The 21,265-nt window shown below is 36.1% G+C and overlaps 3 protein-coding genes across 7 annotated transcripts; 2 read left to right on the top strand and 1 right to left on the bottom strand.

Annotated features, from left to right (window-relative positions):
- Window positions 1–1,245: 1,245 nt before the first annotated feature.
- LOC130736838 (uncharacterized) lies at window positions 1,246–2,555 on the top strand. The gene is made up of 2 exons (XM_057588618.1): window positions 1,246–1,995; window positions 2,091–2,555. Exons 1-2 carry the CDS (start codon window positions 1,246–1,248, stop codon window positions 2,553–2,555), a joined length of 1,215 nt encoding a protein of 404 aa, XP_057444601.1.
- A 466-nt stretch (window positions 2,556–3,021) lies between these two features.
- LOC130738849 (uncharacterized) lies at window positions 3,022–8,815 on the top strand. 2 transcript variants are annotated; one of them, XM_057591020.1, is made up of 5 exons: window positions 3,022–3,722; window positions 3,986–4,200; window positions 5,372–5,824; window positions 5,897–5,986; window positions 7,881–8,815. In XM_057591020.1, exons 1-5 carry the CDS (start codon window positions 3,435–3,437, stop codon window positions 7,999–8,001), a joined length of 1,167 nt encoding a protein of 388 aa, XP_057447003.1. In that variant the 5' UTR covers window positions 3,022–3,434; the 3' UTR covers window positions 8,002–8,815. The 2 variants fall into 2 exon arrangements, with proteins under 2 accessions (XP_057447003.1, XP_057447002.1); XM_057591019.1 differs by having other exon boundaries at window positions 7,867–8,815.
- A 149-nt stretch (window positions 8,816–8,964) lies between these two features.
- LOC130738848 (uncharacterized) lies at window positions 8,965–17,483 on the bottom strand. Of its 4 annotated transcripts, none has more exons than XM_057591016.1 (12): window positions 17,310–17,483; window positions 16,866–17,060; window positions 16,003–16,170; window positions 15,040–15,220; window positions 14,853–14,906; window positions 14,693–14,764; window positions 14,538–14,609; window positions 13,852–13,905; window positions 13,696–13,767; window positions 13,541–13,612; window positions 10,474–11,679; window positions 8,965–10,355 (listed from the first exon to the last, which is right to left on the bottom strand). In XM_057591016.1, exons 4-12 carry the CDS (start codon window positions 15,056–15,058, stop codon window positions 10,153–10,155), a joined length of 1,824 nt encoding a protein of 607 aa, XP_057446999.1. In that variant the 5' UTR covers window positions 15,059–15,220; window positions 16,003–16,170; window positions 16,866–17,060; window positions 17,310–17,483; the 3' UTR covers window positions 8,965–10,152. The 4 variants fall into 4 exon arrangements, with proteins under 4 accessions (XP_057446999.1, XP_057447000.1, XP_057446998.1 ...); XM_057591017.1 differs by having other exon boundaries at window positions 16,866–17,030; XM_057591018.1 differs by lacking the exons at window positions 8,965–10,355; window positions 17,310–17,483 and adding exons at window positions 11,792–12,728; window positions 12,847–13,285 and having other exon boundaries at window positions 11,542–11,679; window positions 16,866–17,303.
- Between the last annotated feature and the right edge of the window lie 3,782 nt (window positions 17,484–21,265).

Raw genomic sequence — 21,265 nt, 5'->3', positions numbered from 1 at the left:
CTCCTCCTCCCCTCCTTCTTCCAACAACCTCAATCTCCACATTAGGAGAAACAGTTACTGCGACTACTGTAGATATGACATGGCTTGCAGAATTTGAGGTTGGTTCAGAATTGACTGGCGACGAAGTGGTAGAAGTTGTACCCGTGAGGAGGTACGACTACTTCTTGTTATGCAATTATTTGTGGGATACATTTTGCGTATATACGCCAATTTAGGTCGTGGGGTGGAGATAGAAACTTCTCAAAGAAAAACAAGTCTTACCATGTGTGTCAATTTTTGTTCGTTTAAATAATTTCGGGTCTAGGGAATCCGTGAGAGCCGGCTGGTGAAAAACCAACATAATGAGTCCCTAATCAAGTGATTACTCAAGGAAGAGATTTTGTTCCTCAATGCAGGTTTTTAAGCCACTTTAAAAACCTCTCTGTGATTGCTATTGAGAGATTGATGATAAAGTATGTCTAACTAAGTAAGGGAATGACTAAAGTGGATAAATAAAGGTTGAAATGACTAGAAAATAAGGTTAGAAATAAAGGCTGAAAAGGGATAAAGAAAGCTGAAATAAAGTAAATTACTGAAAAACTAAAGGTAAGAAAATAAGTGACAGAGATAAATGCGAGAAATTTGTAGATGATATTAATTGTTTGAGTTGTGTGTTTTATAAATGTTGGTCCCCTATTTTAGGGAGTAAATCGGCCTACTACAACAGTTGACAAAGCCACGTTATGCTTCTTGCAATCTCTCACATAAAAGCTTTTGTTTAGTTCTTCCTCCTCACTTCGGTTGGTTCAATAGTGACAAACCACCTTCTCTACTATTTATTTTTTCTACTATGAAGGAACTAAACCTGAGGTTATTTTACACATGAAAATATGGTAGAAGTTATATCTATCCACAAACCTTGCCCAAATACACACTTGCCTCTATTTAGCCGCTTCAACACGTTGTGCCAACGACTAATCTACTTTCCTCAACTATTGCTCTAACGACTAATTCTTATACTGGCCTGTCTTTCAAGCTGTTCAAAGTAGCCATTGTCCTTCTTAGGAAAGGGAAGGAAAGGGTCTTTCTTTATCACCACATAGGTAGTGTTTGGCCCAACTTATTTTTGGCTTTCTGTTTGTTTTTCTCATGTTAAACATTACAACTTCGCATTGAAATTTATGTTTATGCATTTGGATTATGGTTATGAACATGTATATACATTTTAAGACGTTATTAACAACTTGTTTTCAAATGATTCTACAGATGACTTCTATTCAAACTAGTGCATGTTCAAGAAAAATTAAAAAAAGGAAATGTGCAAAGTTCTACAAAATATGTAATGCTGCAGCAGCTATTGCATGTGTATATCACATGAAGTTTTTGATGAAGCAAGGTAATAGATTTCTTTATTCTCAAGGATGGAAGTGGGTTAGAGAAACTCTTAACACTCCAGGTGAAAGTTACAACATGTTCAGAATGGAGTCTCATGCTGTACTAAAGCTTGAAAAAATATTGGTGAGTAATGGTTGGCTACATCCATCTAAGGAAATGACATCCTTGGAGGCAATAGCCATGTTTCTTTGGAGTTGTGCACATAGTGAGACAAATAGGAATGTCCAGAATAAATTTGGGAAGTCAGGAGATACCGTAAGTAGGAAGTTTGGTGAAGTTCTGGATGACTTATGTTTATTAGCAAAGGAAATTGTGAAGCCTCCGGATTTTAACTTTTTTGAAGTTCCAGCAAAAATTAAAGACGATCGTAAATTTTGGCCTTATTTTGAAGGATGCATTGGTGCTATAGATGGAACACATATACCAACCATTGTTCCCACCAAAGATCAAGTTCGCTATATCGGTAGAAAGGGATATCCAACACAGAATGTCATGTTAGTGTGCAACTTTGACATGTTGATCACTTTTGTTGTTGTCGGTTGGCCTGGTACTGCACATGACACACGCATTCTTTCATCAGCTATTGAAGAAATGAGAACTGTTTTCCTCACCCTCCTGAAGGTATATACGATCTTATCTTTTTAACATTGATTTGTTATTTTTATATTTTTTAACATTGATTTTTTAATGATAAAATATTTTAATTTCTAGGAAAGTACTATCTTGTGGATGCTGGATATCCAAACATGAAAGGTTATCTAGCACCATACAAGGGTGAAAGATATCACATTCCTGATTTTAGAGCTGGTAGTCAAGCAGAAGGTTTTCAAGAAATATTCAATCATGCACATTCTTCATTGAGAAATGTCATTGAACGAACAATTGAGGTATGGAAGAAAAGATGGCATATCCTATGTGATATGAGACCATATCCATTGATCAAACAACAGAAGATTATAGTTGCAACAACAGCACTCCATAACTTTATTCGAATATGTGGTGTTGAAGATGAAGAATTGAACAAGTGTGATAGTGTTCCAGGATACATGACTGAGTGTGAAGAAGAAAGGAATATTGATGAACAGACGAGTTCATATAATTCTATAAGAGCAACGGATGGTGCTATGGATAGAGTTCGAAATCAAATAGCAGTTGGTTTGGTAGAAAATAGAAATCGTTAACTTATGAATTTTTTTAATAGATTTGTGGCTTATAATTTTTCAGTGATTTATGTTTTGCTCGTGTGTTACTTATTAAACACTTATGATTTTTTTATGGATTAGTATCTTTTGATTTATTGTTGGCATGTCTTTATGAAACTTTGTAAAATAGTTTTACCAAACAGCTTTTAACTTAAAAGTAGCTTTTAAGTTGTATAAAAATAAAATTTGACAAACAGCTTCTGCCTTTTTTTAAAAGCTCTTATTTTTATCTTTAACTTAAAAGTAGCTTTTAAGTCCAAAATAAGTTGGGCCAAACGATCTCATAATAAGAAATTAGCTATGTAGCAATGCACGTGAGATTGCCCAACTAATTCAACAAACCTACCCCAAAGTGGTTTTAATTTTTTATAATAAAATATTTCCCACGAAAACCACACTCCTTAACCCCACCAAAAATGAAAATGTGATTTTCATATGTCCCCCACGAGGTACCAAATATTCTACGTATCCATTTTCTCTGTTCCTGTAACACCAGTGTGGTTGAAGAACAAGCTTTTGTTTCGTTCTATCTCTCTCTGTTCATTCCTTCAAATTTATTCACTTTCATCTGTACAATCTCATCATCACCTACTCTGTGATCATTTTCCATTGTGGAATTGGTCTTTGATCCTCTGTTTACCCAGAGCATTTTTTTCTTTTGTATTTTCGGAGTTTTAAGGTTCAGACACTCTGACCCAGTTCTAATTTTTCTGGGTTTTGTTCATCCTTCATTGGAAAAACGAAGAAAGACAAGATTTTGTAATCTGGGTCTTGTCTCTTTTTGTGTTTTTTTCTATCCTTCATTTTCTCGGTTACCAAACGAGGGGGAAGTAGTTACTTCGTTGACTGGTTTGGAAAATGTTGGGGACTGCCTTGCAATTTGGGGATTTTCGTGGCGAGGATCGGTTTTACATTCCGGTGAAGGCAAGGAAGAACCAGAACCAGCGTAAGCAAGCTCAGAGAGATAAGAGTGTTGAAAATGAGGCTGCTTTGAAGAGCCAGCTTGTTGCTTCTGAGGATAGGAACCTCAATGAATCTTCGAATTCGTCGAACAAACCATCTTCTTGTCCTTCTGTAGGTTCTAGTAACATTGATAGGTTCCTGGAGTCAACAACACCTATAGTCCCAGTTCAGTATTTCTCTAAGGTTGATCTCATCTGTCTTTTACACAATTATGCAAATGGATTATCTTTTTGACTGTTGTTTTTGGCTTTTTTCGACTTGTAGGGTATAACAACCTCCATTTACTATTTGGTAAATTTTTTCAGTATATGTAACTGTTGATAGAGTATGACCTCTCATAGGAGAACAACTAACTAACTTAGGACATAAGATTGATGAGTTTCACTCTCTTTCATCCATCCACCTTACTTACTTTAGGACTTGTTTTTATTATGTTGTGGATGCAGACAACAATGAGAGGTTGGAAGACTTGTGATGTGGAGTATCTATCTTACTTCTCCCTGAACGATCTCTGGGAATCATTTAGGGAATGGAGTGCATATGGAGCAGGCGTGCCTTTGCTACTTGATGGAAGAGAATCTGTTGTCCAATATTATGTTCCTTATTTGTCGGCTATTCAACTATATGGTCAATCAGCTAAGAAGTCGAATGCTAAGCCAAGGTATTGGCATATTATGTAGAGCATTTCTGTTTTATACATGCATAAGAATTTGTAACATTGACTTGAGACTGCATTGACCCCTGGAAACATGGTACTGTTATGTTGAAAGATGAAACTTTTTTCTCTGCCTGCTATTGGTTTGTTTTGCATACTGGTTAAATTGATCTTATGAAGTATTGGATTATGTCAGCAGTTCTTGTTGACAGATGAAATCAATGAGAGAAATAAAGTATGTTTTAGTTTTTCACAAAACATATTTGTCATTGTCTTAGATATAGAAAATGTAGAATGGAAAGTAGTTTATGTGCAAACACTGGAATAACATGAAAGCGAAACTGATTATAATACAGTTAGATGGGCTTAAGGGAAACCTGGTTCTATAAAGCTTCTTCCAAGCGTGGTCTTGGAAGGGTTGAACTCAATTGTGGGTCATAGCGTTTTAATTCTGATTTTTAGATTCCGTTGGAACTTGGTTATGCAAAAACCTTTCATGGTCACTGCTACATTTTTTTTACACATAAAGTTCCTTGGATTTTGTTTGCTACATTTTCAATTCTCTTTCAATGCCTGGAGAAAGACTTTTCTTTAAGCTGGAAAGTGAATCAAATGGCTGTTGGGTGTGAGATACTTGCAGACAGGCAGCATTTGAGGGAATGAGATTTCACTTATATTGAAATGGTGCATACTTGATTAATATATAATTTGTCTGCTTTTACTGCTTCATGGAACTCTTCTTATTGCACCGATGAGCTATGTATCGAAATGTTTGTTTTGTTTAATCTCTTTTCGACTTTCATTTGTTCCTCTTCATTCCATCCATTTTCACACTTATCACTTGCACTCGAAAATTAGAAAAGTTAATTTATCTTATTCATTGAATTGTCCTTTTATACTACCAATTGGTTTGACTTTTGATGGACTATAGCAACATTTAATTTCAATGTATTGTGAATTTTTAGACCTTTTGTTATTTCTTTATTCTTTTTCTTTCTCTCTCTGGCTACTGATATCTGTATCTTGTCAATGTGGTTCTGTACATGTGAATTTACTTTTACTATTTGTATAGTCTGTTATTAACCCATTGTTCATATTTCTATGCAATAATAAGTTTTAGTCAAGTGTGTTTTTGTGCTTTAGTTTGTAACGGTATCTCATTTTCTTTTGTCATCAGATACACTGGTGAAGATAGTGATGGTGATTACTACAGGGATTCAAGTAGCGATGCAAGTAGTGATAGTGAATTTGGAAAAAGGACTGAAAATTTTATAGCACAAAGTAGTCAATATCGACCAGGCAATGTTTCTTTTCAAATGAGCAGTTATCTGTACATGATAAACACTATGCGATGCAAGATGGGTTTTCTAGCGATGACAGTGAATCTGGGAACCCTCAAGATCTTCTTTTTGAGTATTTTGATCAAGATCCTCCTTATAGCCGTGAACCATTGGCTGACAAGGCCAGTTCTGGTCTTAATTAATGTGTGGCTTATTTACCGTTATTTTGAACAATCCATCTTATATTTTATTATATTTGGACAGATACTAGATCTTGCACACCACTATCCTAGCCTCAAATCATTGAGAAGTTGTGATTTACTGCCATCCAGTTGGTTGTCTGTGGCATGGTGAGAATAACTTGATCTATTGCTTTACTGCTGATTTTATGTCTACTTACATTCTTCAATGGTGTCTTTTAGGTATCCTATATATCGAATACCCACAGGTCCAACATTAAAAGATTTAGATGCCTGCTTTCTTACTTACCATACTCCATACACCCTTGACAGGTATCATGGAACTTTAATCCTATGTTTGACCACTATGGCATTGTAATTTTTGCTTATCAATCAGTACTCATTTGGCCTTGTTATTATTAGATGTACTCATGCATTTTACTCCTTTAGTGTATCTCAGGTACACAAAGTTGACCAAGAGAAGTATTATATTTTTCCATCAAATGGGAAACATGGGCATATTTTCCATTACATGTATTCACTAAACTGAGTTTTCCCCCTCTTTCTTTTTGAGTGACCTTCTTAAATTGTTTAGTGCTTGAACAACCAACCCTGACAATAAAACTATCATACTGTGCTCTATGTGCTCATTTGTGTGTTGAAATGAGCACAATGAATTAACATGGAATCACAAGTTATCTGATAGGAACGATCTCCTATCAGCAGAAAGGCGAAATGTTCTGTATTACATGAACGGAAGTTACAGAAACAGAAGAACAAAGCATAAAGCTCCAAGCAGAGCAGTCCCTACCCAGTCCAAAGCCAAAAACAGAAAAGATACCAGATGGCTCCGACTACGTGAATCCCATCCCTATTCCTTCAACTTCGTATCATGTGGCTATGTGATAGAACCAGAACCAAATTAGGTCAAGGGAGAGGGATAAACAGAGAAAGAAAACTGAGTAACACACTCTTATTCAGAAATTGAGAAAAAAAGAGTTACAACACTAGCTGTTCGAGAGGCTATTACTCTCCAACTGATCCCAACTCTGGAATGAAGATCCTAACAGAATTCCCCATCCCTATAAGGGACCTAACTAACTAACTAGCTGACTCAGCAGTTCCCCCCCTACCAATAACAGCTATACTACTAACTACTAGTATTCACAATTGTGAACCAAACTTCACCAAGCTGGGCCTTCAAACCCGAGCTAGCATTCACTTCTTAGCCTTTCGCTGATAAACCGTTGTCACCAAAGGTCCAACTCTATCATTATGCAGCAATACATCATGATTTCTGAGAGCGAACTCGACAGACATCATGCGAGCATCCAGGGGTGTCTATTCAGTGTGAAGCCATCACGGTTTGCATAAACTGGTTGCTGTCCTCTGCAGCAATTCTCTCAAAAAAAGGCACTAATTTATAAGAACAATCTCCTATCTAGCAGACAGTGGAAATGTAGCTCCTAGTAGAGCAGTCTCTACCTAGGCCAAAACCACAAACAGAAAAGATACCGATGCTCCCAACTACGTGAGTCCCACCTGATATCCTTCGCTGCCCGCCTCTCTTCTTACTCCCAACCTCTTAGTCACTACATTAACCGCACCCACTTGCCTCCTTAGGCCTCCTAGAGTAGACTTGTAATATTTTGTGTTTGTGGTGCTCGGGTTTGGGCACAGGTGGCCCATCATTATCACTGGTTAATTATGATTAAATAGTAAGAGATGTGGAAAAACAGAAAGAGAGATTGTTGTTAATCATAATTCTTCTATCTGGTTAAAGCAAGGGGGGGAGTTTTTTCTTTTTTCCTGTCAAGTATTTCCTAGATCAATTTTTGAATATCTAAAGTATGTACATGTGTCTCACTCTTGTATGGTCACTCTATTTCTATTCTCACTTTCAAATACACTGCATACATCTCCTAAATGGAGTTGTACAGAACTTTGGGTGGGACCAGTTGTACTGTACTCATGCTGCAAACTGTGCAGTTGTGAACTTATTTACTCCAAGTCATCTGTAGTTACTTGTCTTTCATATTTTAATATGAAACACTTTGTTAGAAGCATGACACTCTGGGAAGCGCATATTGTGATAGAACTTGCTGTCTGATGTTATCCTTGCTATTACGTAAAAGTAATGGCTTCTTGCAAAAATATGAAGTTAATTTCAGCTAGCTAGCAATTTTCTCCAATTTTTTTTAAACTTTCTTTAGATTAAAATTTTCAGGAAATGGGGGTGCTCAGGCTCCAATTTTGCTTATGGATGGTGTAGCAAAGATTTCCTTACCTACTTTTGCAATGGCAGCCTACAAGTTAAAGGGATCTATATGGCTGCAAAATGGAGTTAGTGACAATCAGGTGGCAAATTCTCTCTTGCAGGCTGCAGATAACTGGTTAAGGCTACATCAGGTGAATCACCCAGATTATCGGTTCTTTGTAACACATGGCACATACCACAAGTGAACTGAATGAGATGACATGTCATTACCTTTTCATGGCTAAATCTTAAAGCTACTAGCCTTAAATTTATGTTCGTTGATCGATGCAAGCTTGGTATGATCCATCCATCTGTAAAGACTCTGATGGTGTTGGGACTTTCTAATGTGGGCTTCTGTTACATTCCACAGTAGCACAAACGATGAGATGATCTCATCGAAGAATGAAATACAGATTGCTAAAGTGAAAAAAATATAAGTATTGTTTGAAAAACAAATGCCACCTAAGTGGAAGACCCTTATGGAAAGCGAGAAAGAGCTAAATATACAGCAAAACTGGCTAGTTCTCCAAGTTCACAGGAAACATATTTGGGATGCAGCCAGACTTCCAAGCCTTTTTTTTAGATCAGTAGTGATTGAGTTTTTAGACTTAAAGGTTTACTGATAGTTATGTTGTGATTTAGAAAATAATGGGTGAGATGCTGAAATATATAGACTTTTCTGTATAGCAAGGTACCCTTCTGGCTCTACATCGGCATATACCTGATAGAAGGGTTGGTTATATTGATCTGACCATTAGTTGTATTGCTGTATACTTGTTTTTGCCATGGAGGTGGATTTGACCACCTGAATAGAAGTAGATATTGTGGAAGTGGATTTAAAGCAAGTGTTGAGAAATGTTATGAAACTTAAATGCAGAAAATTTATTGATTGGTGATGCTTCAAACATCCCTGAAGATCAGGGACTCTTCCTACAATTAGAAAGAAGATGTCAGCATCACTATTGTGATTCTTGGACTTTGTCAGTGTTCACGCCTTTGTGAGCTTACAAATTTTATATTATTTTTTAGGCTTAATTGCACTTTTGGTCCCCCAACTATACCCTTCCTGCGAAAATCGTCCTTAAACTTCAAAATTAGCAAAAAACGACCCTGAAGTTTACACCCGGTTGCAAAACTGGTCTGCCGTCCAAAACCATCCAAAACTTAACGGATTCTGGGTTAAAAAATGAATTAAAAATTAAAAAAATGAAACCCAACAACCTTCATTCATTATTCATCTTCTTCAAACATCTTCTTCTTCATTTTCATCCCTGTCATTTTCTTCCCACATCATCCTCAATTCTTCTATTTTGATTCAAAATTCTATTGGAGAAAAAAACTAAAAGGAGCAGCAGCAACTTCCATTTGGTGTTTCAAAAGAGCGTAGGTGGCAGAAGCGACAACAGAAGCGATGAAAGGTGGCAGAGATGGAGAAAAAGGTGAACGAAGATACCCATAGCTTTGCAGACGAAGTTGAGGTTGCTGATTCGGTCAATGGTTCGGCGACAGTGGCGGGTGATGGTGAAGGAGGCAGATTCAAGCCACCACCTTTCTTCTTCAGATCTGGTCTCTGTTGATTCTGTGTCTCTCTCATTTCATATATTCCTCCCTCCACGACTCCTTCCTCTTTAAAACTCATAAAAATCCCCCTTTGTTCACCCCCAGAACCCAGAAAACCCACCGATTTTGGAACACCAACACACTTGCATTTTCAAGTTCTGGGTTTTATGGTTGTTTATGGTTTGAGTACTAGATTTGAAGGGGGTCAATTGATCTTCTGCTTCAATTGCTTGGATGTGATGGTGAATTTTGGTTTCGATTGAAGAAGCAGAGAGAAAATGCAGGTTGAGGTGGAAAGGGATAACAAACAAGAAACGATAAAACTCACCTCTTCAGTTTTTCAGGATTTGTTTTTCCTGGATTTGGTTTCCTTTTAATCTGAACAATTTTTTTTTGGATTAAAATTTCAGGTTGTGATCATTTGAATCTCAAATGCTCTCATGAATTGATGTAATATTCTGGGTATTTCTGGATTTCAATTAAAATACTATTATTTTCTCAATTTTATTTTTTATTTATTTTTTAATACATTTTTAACAGAATATTCTGTTAGTTTTTAGACGGAATCTAACGGAAAACCAATTTTGCAACCGGGTGTAAACTTTAGGGTCGTTTTTTGCTAATTTTAAAGTTTGAGGACGATTTTCGCAGGAAGGGTATAGTTGGGGGACCAAAAGTGCAATTATTGAGCATGCAACCGAGCCATCTCAATTGTATCGTAGTTCATCTCATTATACAGTAGCAAATTGCCATACTCAGCAAGAATGCTAGAGTCAACAGAAGGCATACCATTGAAATTCTTCAGTGATTTCCCATTAACCAATAAAATGCTTTCGATCTCCATTAAGCAAAGCTCTTGTAATCTTTCATCATCAATTGTAAGACCTACGAGAAAATCATAAAATTTTGACAATTTGGTAGACAATCAAAATAGATATGTTATGTATTATAATTTATAGAACCATGGAACCATAGATAGGTTACAGACTATTTATAAATAAACCTGGATTGTTGAAGGATCTCCGTCGCTCATATAATATGCCATCAGCTAGAAGACCCCATGTCTTCAGCCAAACAGCTACTGGATTAGCCAATGTATTTGATAGAAGCAATCTAACAAATAGTCTTCTAAGATAGAATCCAGATCCTAATTCGGCTGCCTCATGTATGCTATCAACAAACTCTCCATCATCTTTCAGTAACCCTAGAGCTTCACATGCTTCGCGAAATGTACCATATGTGTTGTTTTTCACAGTCCTTAATTCTTCAAAAGTAAGGCAACCACGCTGCACGTTTAGCAAAAGTCTCATATAAAACAATTCACCTGTACCTGGTGGGATGAAATTCATTCGCCCAATAGAGAAGCCCTGCTTCCGGGGTCTCCACTCACGCTTAGGTTTATCATAAACAAACATGGAGGGAAATTCAGCGTACATTAGATCCTTGCCACAATGGTATCTTGCATTTGCAGCCATCCATGCCATGAACATGGTGAGTTTTTCTCTAGAACGCTCTAAAACCTGATCCGCCTCATCCCCATTTTTAAATATCACAAGTTGTTTATCAGGTAGGTGGAATTCAAGCTTCTTCACAGGTGGCCAATGATGGTGGATCTCAAATTTAAAAATTCTCCAAACAGCTTCGCATGCAGAAAGATATCTACAATCATAATACTGTTTGATCTCATCCACTTCATTCACATTTTCTCCCATGGACATTGACATTGTAACCCGATCAACTCCCTTGTTTATATACTTAAATAAGTACTTGATCGAATTAGCCTTGTTGCAATATTCGATGTTTATGTGAGCCTGATATTTCATCAACAACTTCGCATTGTATGGAACGACATAACCATTGTCCAACGGGATATTTCTTCTAGTAGTTGTTATACCACTGTTTCTTCGTCTGTAAATAGGAAACCCATCACGGTCAAAAGATGTGGAATTACAGAACTTTTTGGGGAAGAATTTTGAGCACTTTCCATTCTTCATGCACGGTGATTGTTTGTTGCTAAGCCCACAAGGCCCATGCACCATGTAGTTAGACACAGCAAGGAAGAGTTGAGGATCAATGCGAGGATCTGGAAGTTCAGCACATATTACCGAATCAATCTTATCAGGAGAATTCAATTTATTGTTCGCGTGAAGCCACAGGAGAATATGTGCATGGGGCAAGCCTCTTTTTTGAAATTCGATAGTGTACATAGCTGTAGCAAGAAACATAAAAGAGATAAAAGAAAAAATTAAATCAATTGATATATCAATTTAAATTAGAATTAAAAAAAAACGACAACATGTTTTAGTCATTTGAATATGGACCTGCAATCACTTTTCCAAAGAATTCTCCCTCTTAAGATCAATCATAAATTGATCTAATTTAGCTCGAAATACCCTGCATGCAATATCTGGACGTTCAAATGCCAAAAGCCCAAAATTAGCAATATGTCTTTCAATTTCAGGCCACTTGGGGTTGCATGTCATTTTAATGAATAAATCTGGATATCCAAATGTTCTGCAAATAGCCATTGCATCCTGGCACTTATTGAACATGAAACGCCTACCACCAGTAAATGAAGACGGTAGAATAATCCTTGCTCCAATAGTAGATGAATTTGTGTCCCCCCGATCTACTGCCTCTTGTATCCCAGAAAGGATCTCTTTACGAATAATGTGTTGATTCCTTCTATAGAATAGCAATTTATAAGATTCAATCATGGAGTAGCAATCGACCACAAATTGTTGAAGCAATCGTCTGCTTAGTAGCAACCCATTGAACTCATCTTGCCTCTCCTGCAGCCTAAAAGCAGCCCATTCTCTTAGTGAAACATGATTGCGTTTCCACCCACCTTCCTTACCAGATTCTTTAGCAAAAGGTATATCATCAGAATACCCATTTGTGTCGAACGGAAAAATTATTGGATACTGTAAGGGTAAAAAAGCCATATGGTTCTCAGAAATTCTTTGCAAAAACGCAGTTTTTGTGCGGATGATTACGTCCCGACCACAATCGGAACTATCAAAGTCACCAACAATCAGTGCAGCAACCTCATCAACACTTGGTAGATTATATGTATGACGGTTTTGAGAACCGTGTTTAAACAATCTCAGAGCGACATCTGGAGCACCGCCTTCTTCAAGGTGGTCTCTAACTCTTCGGAATGATTTGGCTAGTTTATTAGAATCATCCACCATCTTTATAAGGTCCTCAACTAAAGATGGATCAATGTTGGATCTACCGGATCTACCAGTGTTATCACTAAAAATAAGGCAGCGGGTTAAGGAAAACTATAATTGACATACATAAACCAGATTATAAAATGTTTGTAATTATTCAATACTTAATTTATAAAAAATTAGCTTATAGAGGTTATTACCCGAAGTGAGCCATTCTATTAGCAACCTCATTTTGTGTGTCATATATGTATAGTTGAGCAAACTTTGGCACATCACCCTCATTAGGAAGCAAACTACCTATACGATGATAGTTTTGACCACTAATAACAAATTGAGGTGGCCCCCCTCCATTATTCATATTGCCATCAACTTTACCCCCAAGGGACGTAAAAGCAAACATACTATTGTAGGTCCGTATATGATCCAAGAAATTCCGGCTCCTAGGGTCATTGCCTGAGAATAAATTTGATAATAACTCAGGAGGTTGCTGAAAGAATGGTAGCGAAATTTTCCCATTGATACAACACACAGGGAACTTAGGATGAGTAGCGTTAGTTGATTTTTCAGCCCTTTCTGCAAACCAAAATTGGGCACCGCAATGTTGACAACAACAATTGATTTCACCGAAATCTGCGTATTCTGTGTACCATAATTTGGACAACATTGAATATGAATCATTGAAATTTAAGATGTATAAATCGAAAAACAACATCAACGAATTGTACATATTTAGCCTTCCCGGTGAAAGAAAAACAAAGAGTAAAATACACTCCCCTCCCTTGAGGTTTGCCAATATAACACTCAACCCCATTCTTAATCAAAATCAACACTACATTTACAGGGAAGAGATAAATGTATCAAAAGCCTGCATGATTTCAAATATGAGAAAGGAACCTGAAGGGATAGTTGGCATATGTTGAGTGGGGTTATGAATCGAGCTCTGAGCATTTAGCTCCCCAGAAACCGCTGTCAATTTTACACACAACAAAATAATTAGCGACTTGAAGAAAATTGAAAGGTGGGGATTAAATATGCAAAGTGTAACTTACTAAAATCAGCTCTTCTACGAGATCGTCTTCTTTTAGATGTGACTGCAGTGTCAGTTTTACCAACTCTCCTCGCTGTTATACGAAGCCAAACAAAGAGATAAGAGGTTGCAAATGTTAAGCAAATAATTCGTTTACAGTAGATTGTTGAGCACTAACCTGGTTCCTTGTACGTCACAGGACCAGATGGGATATCCAAGCGAGTAGTAACATCTGCATTTGTATACAACATGAGATAACAAACTGTTAAGCATCGATACTAATGAAGCTTTGATCAAGGTATTGAATGTGACCAGCAAAATACTCAATGGATTGTCCCATGACGTAGAGTATAAGTATAAAAATAGATCAGTTAAGGCTGAATGCATATTATTGGCAGCGAGCAGCTGGGAAAGAGTGTGGTTCATTGAACAAAGATAATTTGTGTGGGATAGAAAAATAAAAACTGATGCTGTGATGCTTTGGAAGAAGAAGACGTGTGAGAAAAGAGCCTAGTCGACAATTTGGCATTGGCTAAGTCACAGTAAATGAAACTGGCATTGTTGCTTGCTTGGGTAGGCTATTAAACCTTAAGATTAGACATACTATTCAACGAACACTAATTGTACATTTGTATTGAGTTCGGATGAGAAAATGACGTCTTTGTGAAGTAACAACATCAAGAAAAGCACCAACATGAAGCAAATGTTAATTTAAGATGCAAATCTAGTAAAACATAATCAAACAATTCTTAATATTTAGCATTCCAATTGGAACAAAAAATAACACTCTTTCTTTTATAATTGATATATAAGTGTAAAAGAAGACTGCATAATTTCAAGTAATTTCAAGTATGAGCAAGGTACCTAATGGAATAGTTGGGATCTGTTGAGTGGGGTTATGAATTGAGCTCTGAGCAGTTAGGTCACCAGGAACCACTGTCATTATTAAACACAAAGGAATAATTAGTAACTTCATGGTAATTTAAGGATGAGGATTAAATGAACAAAATGTAACTTACTAAAATCAGATCTTCTACAGGATCGTTTTGTTTTGGATGTTGCTACAAAAACAGATTTTCGAACTCTTTTGGCTGTTATAAAACATCAAACAAATTGTGAAGATGATGATACCAAATTTTGAGTAAATAATTTGTATGCAGAAGAATGATGAACGCTAACCTGGTTTCCTGTTAGATAGCCGGCCAGATGAGAAATCCAAGCGATTAGTAACATCTGTATGCAAGAAGATAACAAATTGTGAGGCATGGGTAATTAAGATCTTTGATATAGGTGTTGAGTCAACAAGCAAACTAATACATGGATTGTCCCAGATAGTTGGCCACAGAGTAGAAGATAAAAAACAAACCAGTGAACGGTGAGTCCATATTATTGGCAGCGAGCAGCTGTGAAAGAGTGTGGTTGATTCAACAAAGAGAATTTGTGGGAGAAAGATGAATTGCCATGGACTTGATAATCAACATTTGACATGTGCATGAGGACTTAAAGACATCGTCCTTCCAAGTACATGCATCATTTATCAATTTAGGCTGCATTTGAATAAACAGCTGAATTAGGTGCTTAATTATGTCAATAAGCATTCATTGCTTATTCATAACCTTTTTGAAATAATCTCAAAATAGTTATGGGTAGACATAAACATTTATTCATAAGCTGACCTGAGTAGCTTATGTAAATAAGTTCAGAACAACTTATATATAGTAGGCCATAAACTATTTACATAAACTACTTGTCTAAGCATCAATATTTGATACTATTAGATAAGCTCTTTAAATCCTTCAAAAATAAACCAGGGAAGCCGGGTGCTTGTTGTGTGTATTGCTACAAAAATTGAAGTTTTGAAACAAATCATTAACCTTTGCTTCACCTTCTCTTCCTAAAGACACTTGACAACAACTACTTAATTAGATAGCTTTTCCCCTCCAGTTCTCCTTTGCTGGAAATTATTGGGTAAAGTTAGGAAACTTGGAACCTTCACGTATTTTAATAACAGTTTTGAAAATTTGAAGAGGTGACACTACAAGATGGGCTCAAAACTTAATTTCATGAGTCACTAATGGAATAGGCTCTTCAAAGTTGTTTCAGAAAGTTAATTTTATAATTTCTACTGAATAGGAAAAATGTTAATTTTGAACATTGATAGTAACATAACCATTCATGAATCTTGTGACTGCCCAAAAGCAAAAACTAAGATAATATAAAGCAAAAGACCAAGTTAATAGGGATTTTGCTTTATATTATAGTTTGTGAATTCAATTAAAAAGAAGAAGCCATAATAAAAAAATCAGTTAAACACAATAATATAACTTACGAAAATTCAGCTGATATATTATCCATGTTCACACCAGGTGGAAGAGACCAAAACACCTCATATGGTCCATGTAGTATCTCTCTTTTGTGATATGAAGAAAATGATGAAGCTTTTGGACAACCTGCAACTCTCAAATAGCTAGTAGAGCGCCTTCCTTTGACAGACAACCTGTCATAGTTCACATATTGGCTCTTTTATTAAGAAAAGTAATGTGGTATTATGATGAAGAATGTTCAGAACTAAAATGTCCATTAAGCAAATGAAAGAACAGCTCAAACACAGTGGAACTTGAATCATGATAAAAATAAATAAACAGTGATACTTAATAATGACTGATAGCATGTTTAGTTTCAGAAATCGCTTCTGGTTGGAAACTACAAGTCTTAATGTGTTTTTGGTTCCACGTTTGAAAGCTTTAGAATCAATTTTCATGGACCAAAATCACTTTTAGGTGGTTATGTAGATGTTCGCTAATTGACTTATAATTGATTCTAGTCCCAAAATCAATTATGTGGAGAAGCTAGAGAGCGTAGCTTTTGCAATGGACAATCAATTGTGGGATTTCGTAACACGATTTCACAATACAACCCTACAAAAATCACTTTTTTCATAAACATATTTAAACATAAATTGCTTCCTCAACTCACTTTTGCCAAAATCAATTTTACTAAAATTAATTCTACCCAATATCGATTTTGACAACATTGATCCTAACACACACTTGACTTATGAGAAAAAGTTATTTGAATTACGTGCAAACCGAGGCACGCACTTGGATAAGAGTAGAATGCAGCAATATTTATTCAGTATTGTCCTTTGCAGAATCCAAATTGAAGGAAGAAGAAGAAGAGAACGAACCTAACCTGCAAAACAACGTTGAGGAAGCAATTGTTGCGGAGATTGTGCAAACCAGGGACTAAGAGCGGTTTCTCATTCTCTAAGTTGCTGCTATTACTACCTCTTGCAGTTCCAGAGGACCATAGCAATGATTTTGCTTTGCCTTCCTTGAATGCGGGCTATCACACCAACTATGCTCCCATTGAGATCAATACAGTAGACTCAAAACCACACAATACACACAACAGAAACAAATAAAAAAAATGAACTGATGAACGTATGAACTGATCAAAGTGTGAGCGGTTATATTTATAGACGCGAAGTGCAAGCTGTGGCCAGCCAAATTACAACTGTAAATGACTACGAAAATGGATTATAGCTAATAGTTGATAGCCTATGTGGTAGAGCAGGGCCTAACAGACTATAAGGCAACAGAGAAAATGAGTAGAAGATTGTTGAGGGGGAAGTACCATTGATTAGGGGAAGAGCTGCCTGAGCATAGATAGTAGACCAGCTCCTAAAGGATCGTCCTTCAATGCACCAGCACGGCAACAGCTGGCCGATGGGATGTCGGGGGAGGGGATTCATGCGAAGATGAAATCTGTTTTTTTTTTTTTTCTGATCAAAATGAAATCTGGTTTCTAGAGTAGTACAGCTGCTAACCCTACTTGAAAAGATAGTATCCATGTATCCTGACGCAGCCCATGAAAGAGCCAGGCCCAAAAAGAAACCTCAGTTGTAACAAAAAAAAAATGGCACCTGGTGAACAGTAACAAAACCTTGAAATTTAAGTTAGAAGATTATGCAGTTAATAATAATAACTTAATTATTACTTGTTTACCACACTTGGACCACAATTGAGCCTTTAAACCATAAACAACGTACGGTAGCAATTGCACCCGAAAATTTTAGGATGAAAATGGAATCTCCACCCATATTTATTTGAGTTGGGAAAACTTTGAAAAAATCCATTTAAGAAGAGATTTGTCTGTGAAAGGGTGGAGAATTAACCCAGCAACACCTTATTACGGTCACATGAAAACGGTTAATTTTGATTAATTATGCAAATTTTAATAACTTTGAAAATATTTGTTTCGTCCCCGTAAGATAGCTCAAGTGGTAGAAGTTGGGGACATATGGGTTGGGTAGGGGGAGGTCCAGGGATCGATTCCTAACGGGTGCAATTTATCTTTCCGATGTACCAAAAAAATGAAAATATTTGTTTCACCCTCAAAGAGTATTTTGTTGTTTTTGTTATTTCATCTTGTTTGTGTTTCGATTTTAATTAAGTTGAAAATATTATTTACAAAATTCGGCTTGAATCTTGATTTTGAAAAGGAATCAAAAAAATGGTTTTTTATTTGAGGCATCTGACAGGAATTGATTCACAACCTACATATTCTCCATGAAGATTAATCAAGGCTACGTAGCATCAACTTTTAATTAGTTTAAAAAAACTTGACTTGAAAGTTTAAAGAAATCGTGTTTTTAGGTTTTCTTGGAAATGATATTTCTAGAAATTTTGAGTTTTTTTACATGTTTATGTTTTTATTTTTAAATTCATTCATGATATAGTGAAAGGTGTTATTATTTTTTTGGTACATTGAAAAGATAAATGACACCTTCTAAGGCTTGAACCCTAGACCTCCCCCTTTCAACCCATATATTCCCAGCTCTTACCACTTGAACAATCATTCAGACACGAAATATGTTATTTTGTTACCATTCAGAAACAATGTTTAAATAACTATATCTTTCAACAATGAATCACTACTAAAAAAAGCTTATCTGGAGATTTTTTTCTTAAATGCATCCTGAAGGTGTTATTATCATGAGTAAAGTACACTAACCCCCCTTAAGGTTTGTTAGAATTACATTCCACCCCATTTTTATCTAAAATCTACATCCCACCCCATTTTATATAGAGGCAAATTTAGTGACGAAAAATATTCTTCATTAATAATTAGTTATTATTTAAATTGTTAATCAATAATTTCAAAAAAAAATTCAATATAATCCAATAAATTTAAAAATGAAAACATCACAATCCTCCTCATTCTCTCAATCGCGTTTTTCCTCCGTAAATTTACAATGCAAATTATGCAATAGCACACCTGCCCGATTTACAAACCATATCTCGAACATAGTGAAACATGCTTGTGTTTTCATATTTGGTGATAATTCAATTTTAATCAAAATAATCTCTTTATACCTCCAATTTTCAAAATTGGGTTGTAGGCCAAAAAAGCAACACAAATGGGTGAAGAAAATAGAGAAACAAAATTATGAAAATATGAAGTGGATCTGAGGTTATTAGAGCCCAACGAGGCGGTGGAGCATCGCTTTTAACAAAATCCAACAATATCTTTAGGGGTGAAATCCACCAACCGAGCGTTCGCTCACAACTTAAAGGGGTGAAATTCACAAGAAGTAGTTGAACAAGTGACTTTAGGAATGTGCGATTCACGTTCTGGGGTTCAGGTCGCAACAAAACTTTGAGGCATGGTGGTGCCATGTGGTTTCACATTGTGGGACAGTGGAGCCGTGTTAAAGGGAGTAAAGGCTTGGTGGTGGCCGTTTGTGGTGAAAAATATGATTTGGAGATAGATGGGACGTGGACTTAACAGACAGAGTGGATGGTTTTTTTTAAATTTAATTCAGTAAAATTAATTTCATAAATTAATGTATGATAGTGTATATGCATTAAATTTATTTAAATTTTTACTAATTAGTAATTTGTTTTTAGTAGTGACGAATTTGTTTTCGTCACTAAATTTTGCCTTTATAAAAAATGGGGTGGAGTGTAGATTTTTAAAAAGAATGGGGTGGAGTGTCATTCTTGCAAATCTTGAGGGGGGTGAGTGTATTTTACTCTATTATCATTCATAACCAATGTTTATAGAATCGGATTGATCATTGATTATTAGTTGAATACTTTAAATTTATTTACATGCTATATTAAATAATATTTATAACAAATATGATATTTATATATTTAAAAATATAAAAATGCATTATGATTATATTTATTTACCACCCGTTTACATAATCTCTGGTTACTCTCACGAACCGAACTGTCCTAGCCACCGGTTCCCGATGGAACCAACCGGTCGGGTTCTACAAACAATGATTTAGAACTGACAGATTTTGTGATTGATTTGCGGGACTTGAGCCCTCTTTGTGTTAAATAATGAGTTTAAAGGTAGTTGTTGAATAACTCACTATATGTATGTTACGGCTTCTCAATTTCTCTCCTAGTGGAGCTTTACAAACCCCACTCATAAATTGCACGACTTTCATATTCTTCGATCTAAAATGTTTTGTTCACACCTCATATTAAAGTGGAAAAGGTGGAGGAAGAAGAAAGATAAAAAGAAAAGATAGAGATAATATGAGATTTAATATGATATATAATAAGTTTGAAAGGTTATTAGAGAAGGGTAAATTTATTCTCTCCGGAAATTTTCAATAGCTGCTATTAAAGGTGAATACCATACAACTAAGCATTAGAGCATTTTCAATGCTTGGTACCTTTAGTGAGTATCTTGTCACTCCTTTTGCGGGCTTGAAATGTTACATAGGACATAACTCACATAAGGTACCCATAAGGTATCAATGCACATTTTGCTCTAATGATAGCATCTCGTATTACCTTCGGTTAAGTCCCACAATATCTCGTATTTATATTATTTATTTCCACATAATATTTATAAATTTATACTATAATTAAAAGTCAACAAGATAAGAAAGATATAATTATGATAAGAAGGAAATTGTGGGTGTTAGAAATGGTGTGTTGAAAAAAATTATAAGTTTGAACTATTAATTGTGTGAAATTCATGCGTTTTATGATGAAAAAAGACAAAAAAAAGGGAAATGGGCCAAAAAAGGGTCTATTGCCTTCCAATAACAACAAAAAATAGCTAAATTCGAAATTAAAAACTAAAAACTCAAACGGGCTAAAAGAGATCGGCCCAACTGGTTAAAAAGAGCCCAACGTTCAAGACCGTGACTGGCTGAACATGTCAGTATTTAACCTTTCGCTAATTGTTCCATTCACAATCATCTTTCTCCTCTCTTCAATTGAAAACCCTATCTCGCCATCTTTCTCTCATGCATGAATGACCACCGCCTTCGGAGCCTTCTCTTCCTTCTTCCTTATCATCGAAACCATATCCCCCCTTTCCTTTATTCCTTTCGAATGAAACCCTCTACCTCCCTTCCTTTCTTCCTCTCGTCTCTTCTTCTCCACTTCTCTTCTTTATCTAGAAAACAACCACCGTCTTCGACCGTGACAACAAAAACCTGTCGCCGCTCCGCCTTTATCCCTCTTTTTCCTCACTTCTCTTCTTCTCCTCTCAAAAATACCTTCTCTTTCACCCACAAAGCCCTCTCTCCTGCTGTGAATCTCTCCTCTCATATACAG

The sequence above is a fragment of the Lotus japonicus genome, chromosome 2, assembly GCF_012489685.1.
Source record: "Lotus japonicus ecotype B-129 chromosome 2, LjGifu_v1.2".
NCBI lineage: Eukaryota > Viridiplantae > Streptophyta > Magnoliopsida > Fabales > Fabaceae > Lotus > Lotus japonicus.
Note: the sequence above shows the minus strand (reverse complement) of the source record. Positions and strands in the feature narration are given on the sequence as shown.

Coding starts and splice junctions, on each gene's coding strand:
- LOC130738848 (XM_057591016.1), bottom strand. Junction 11,680..13,540: donor TATGCCAACTATCCCTTCAG/GTTCCTTTCTCA, acceptor TTCTTGCTACAG/CTATGTACACTATCGAATTT. Junction 10,356..10,473: donor GAGATCCTTCAACAATCCAG/GTTTATTTATAA, acceptor ATTTTCTCGTAG/GTCTTACAATTGATGATGAA.
- LOC130738849 (XM_057591019.1), top strand. CDS start 3,435: ATGTTGGGGACTGCCTTGCAATTTGGGGATTTTCGTGGCGAGGATCGG. Junction 3,723..3,985: donor CAGTTCAGTATTTCTCTAAG/GTTGATCTCATC, acceptor TTGTGGATGCAG/ACAACAATGAGAGGTTGGAA. Junction 5,825..5,896: donor AGTTGGTTGTCTGTGGCATG/GTGAGAATAACT, acceptor GGTGTCTTTTAG/GTATCCTATATATCGAATAC.
- LOC130736838 (XM_057588618.1), top strand. CDS start 1,246: ATGACTTCTATTCAAACTAGTGCATGTTCAAGAAAAATTAAAAAAAGG. Junction 1,996..2,090: donor TTTTCCTCACCCTCCTGAAG/GTATATACGATC, acceptor TTTCTAGGAAAG/TACTATCTTGTGGATGCTGG.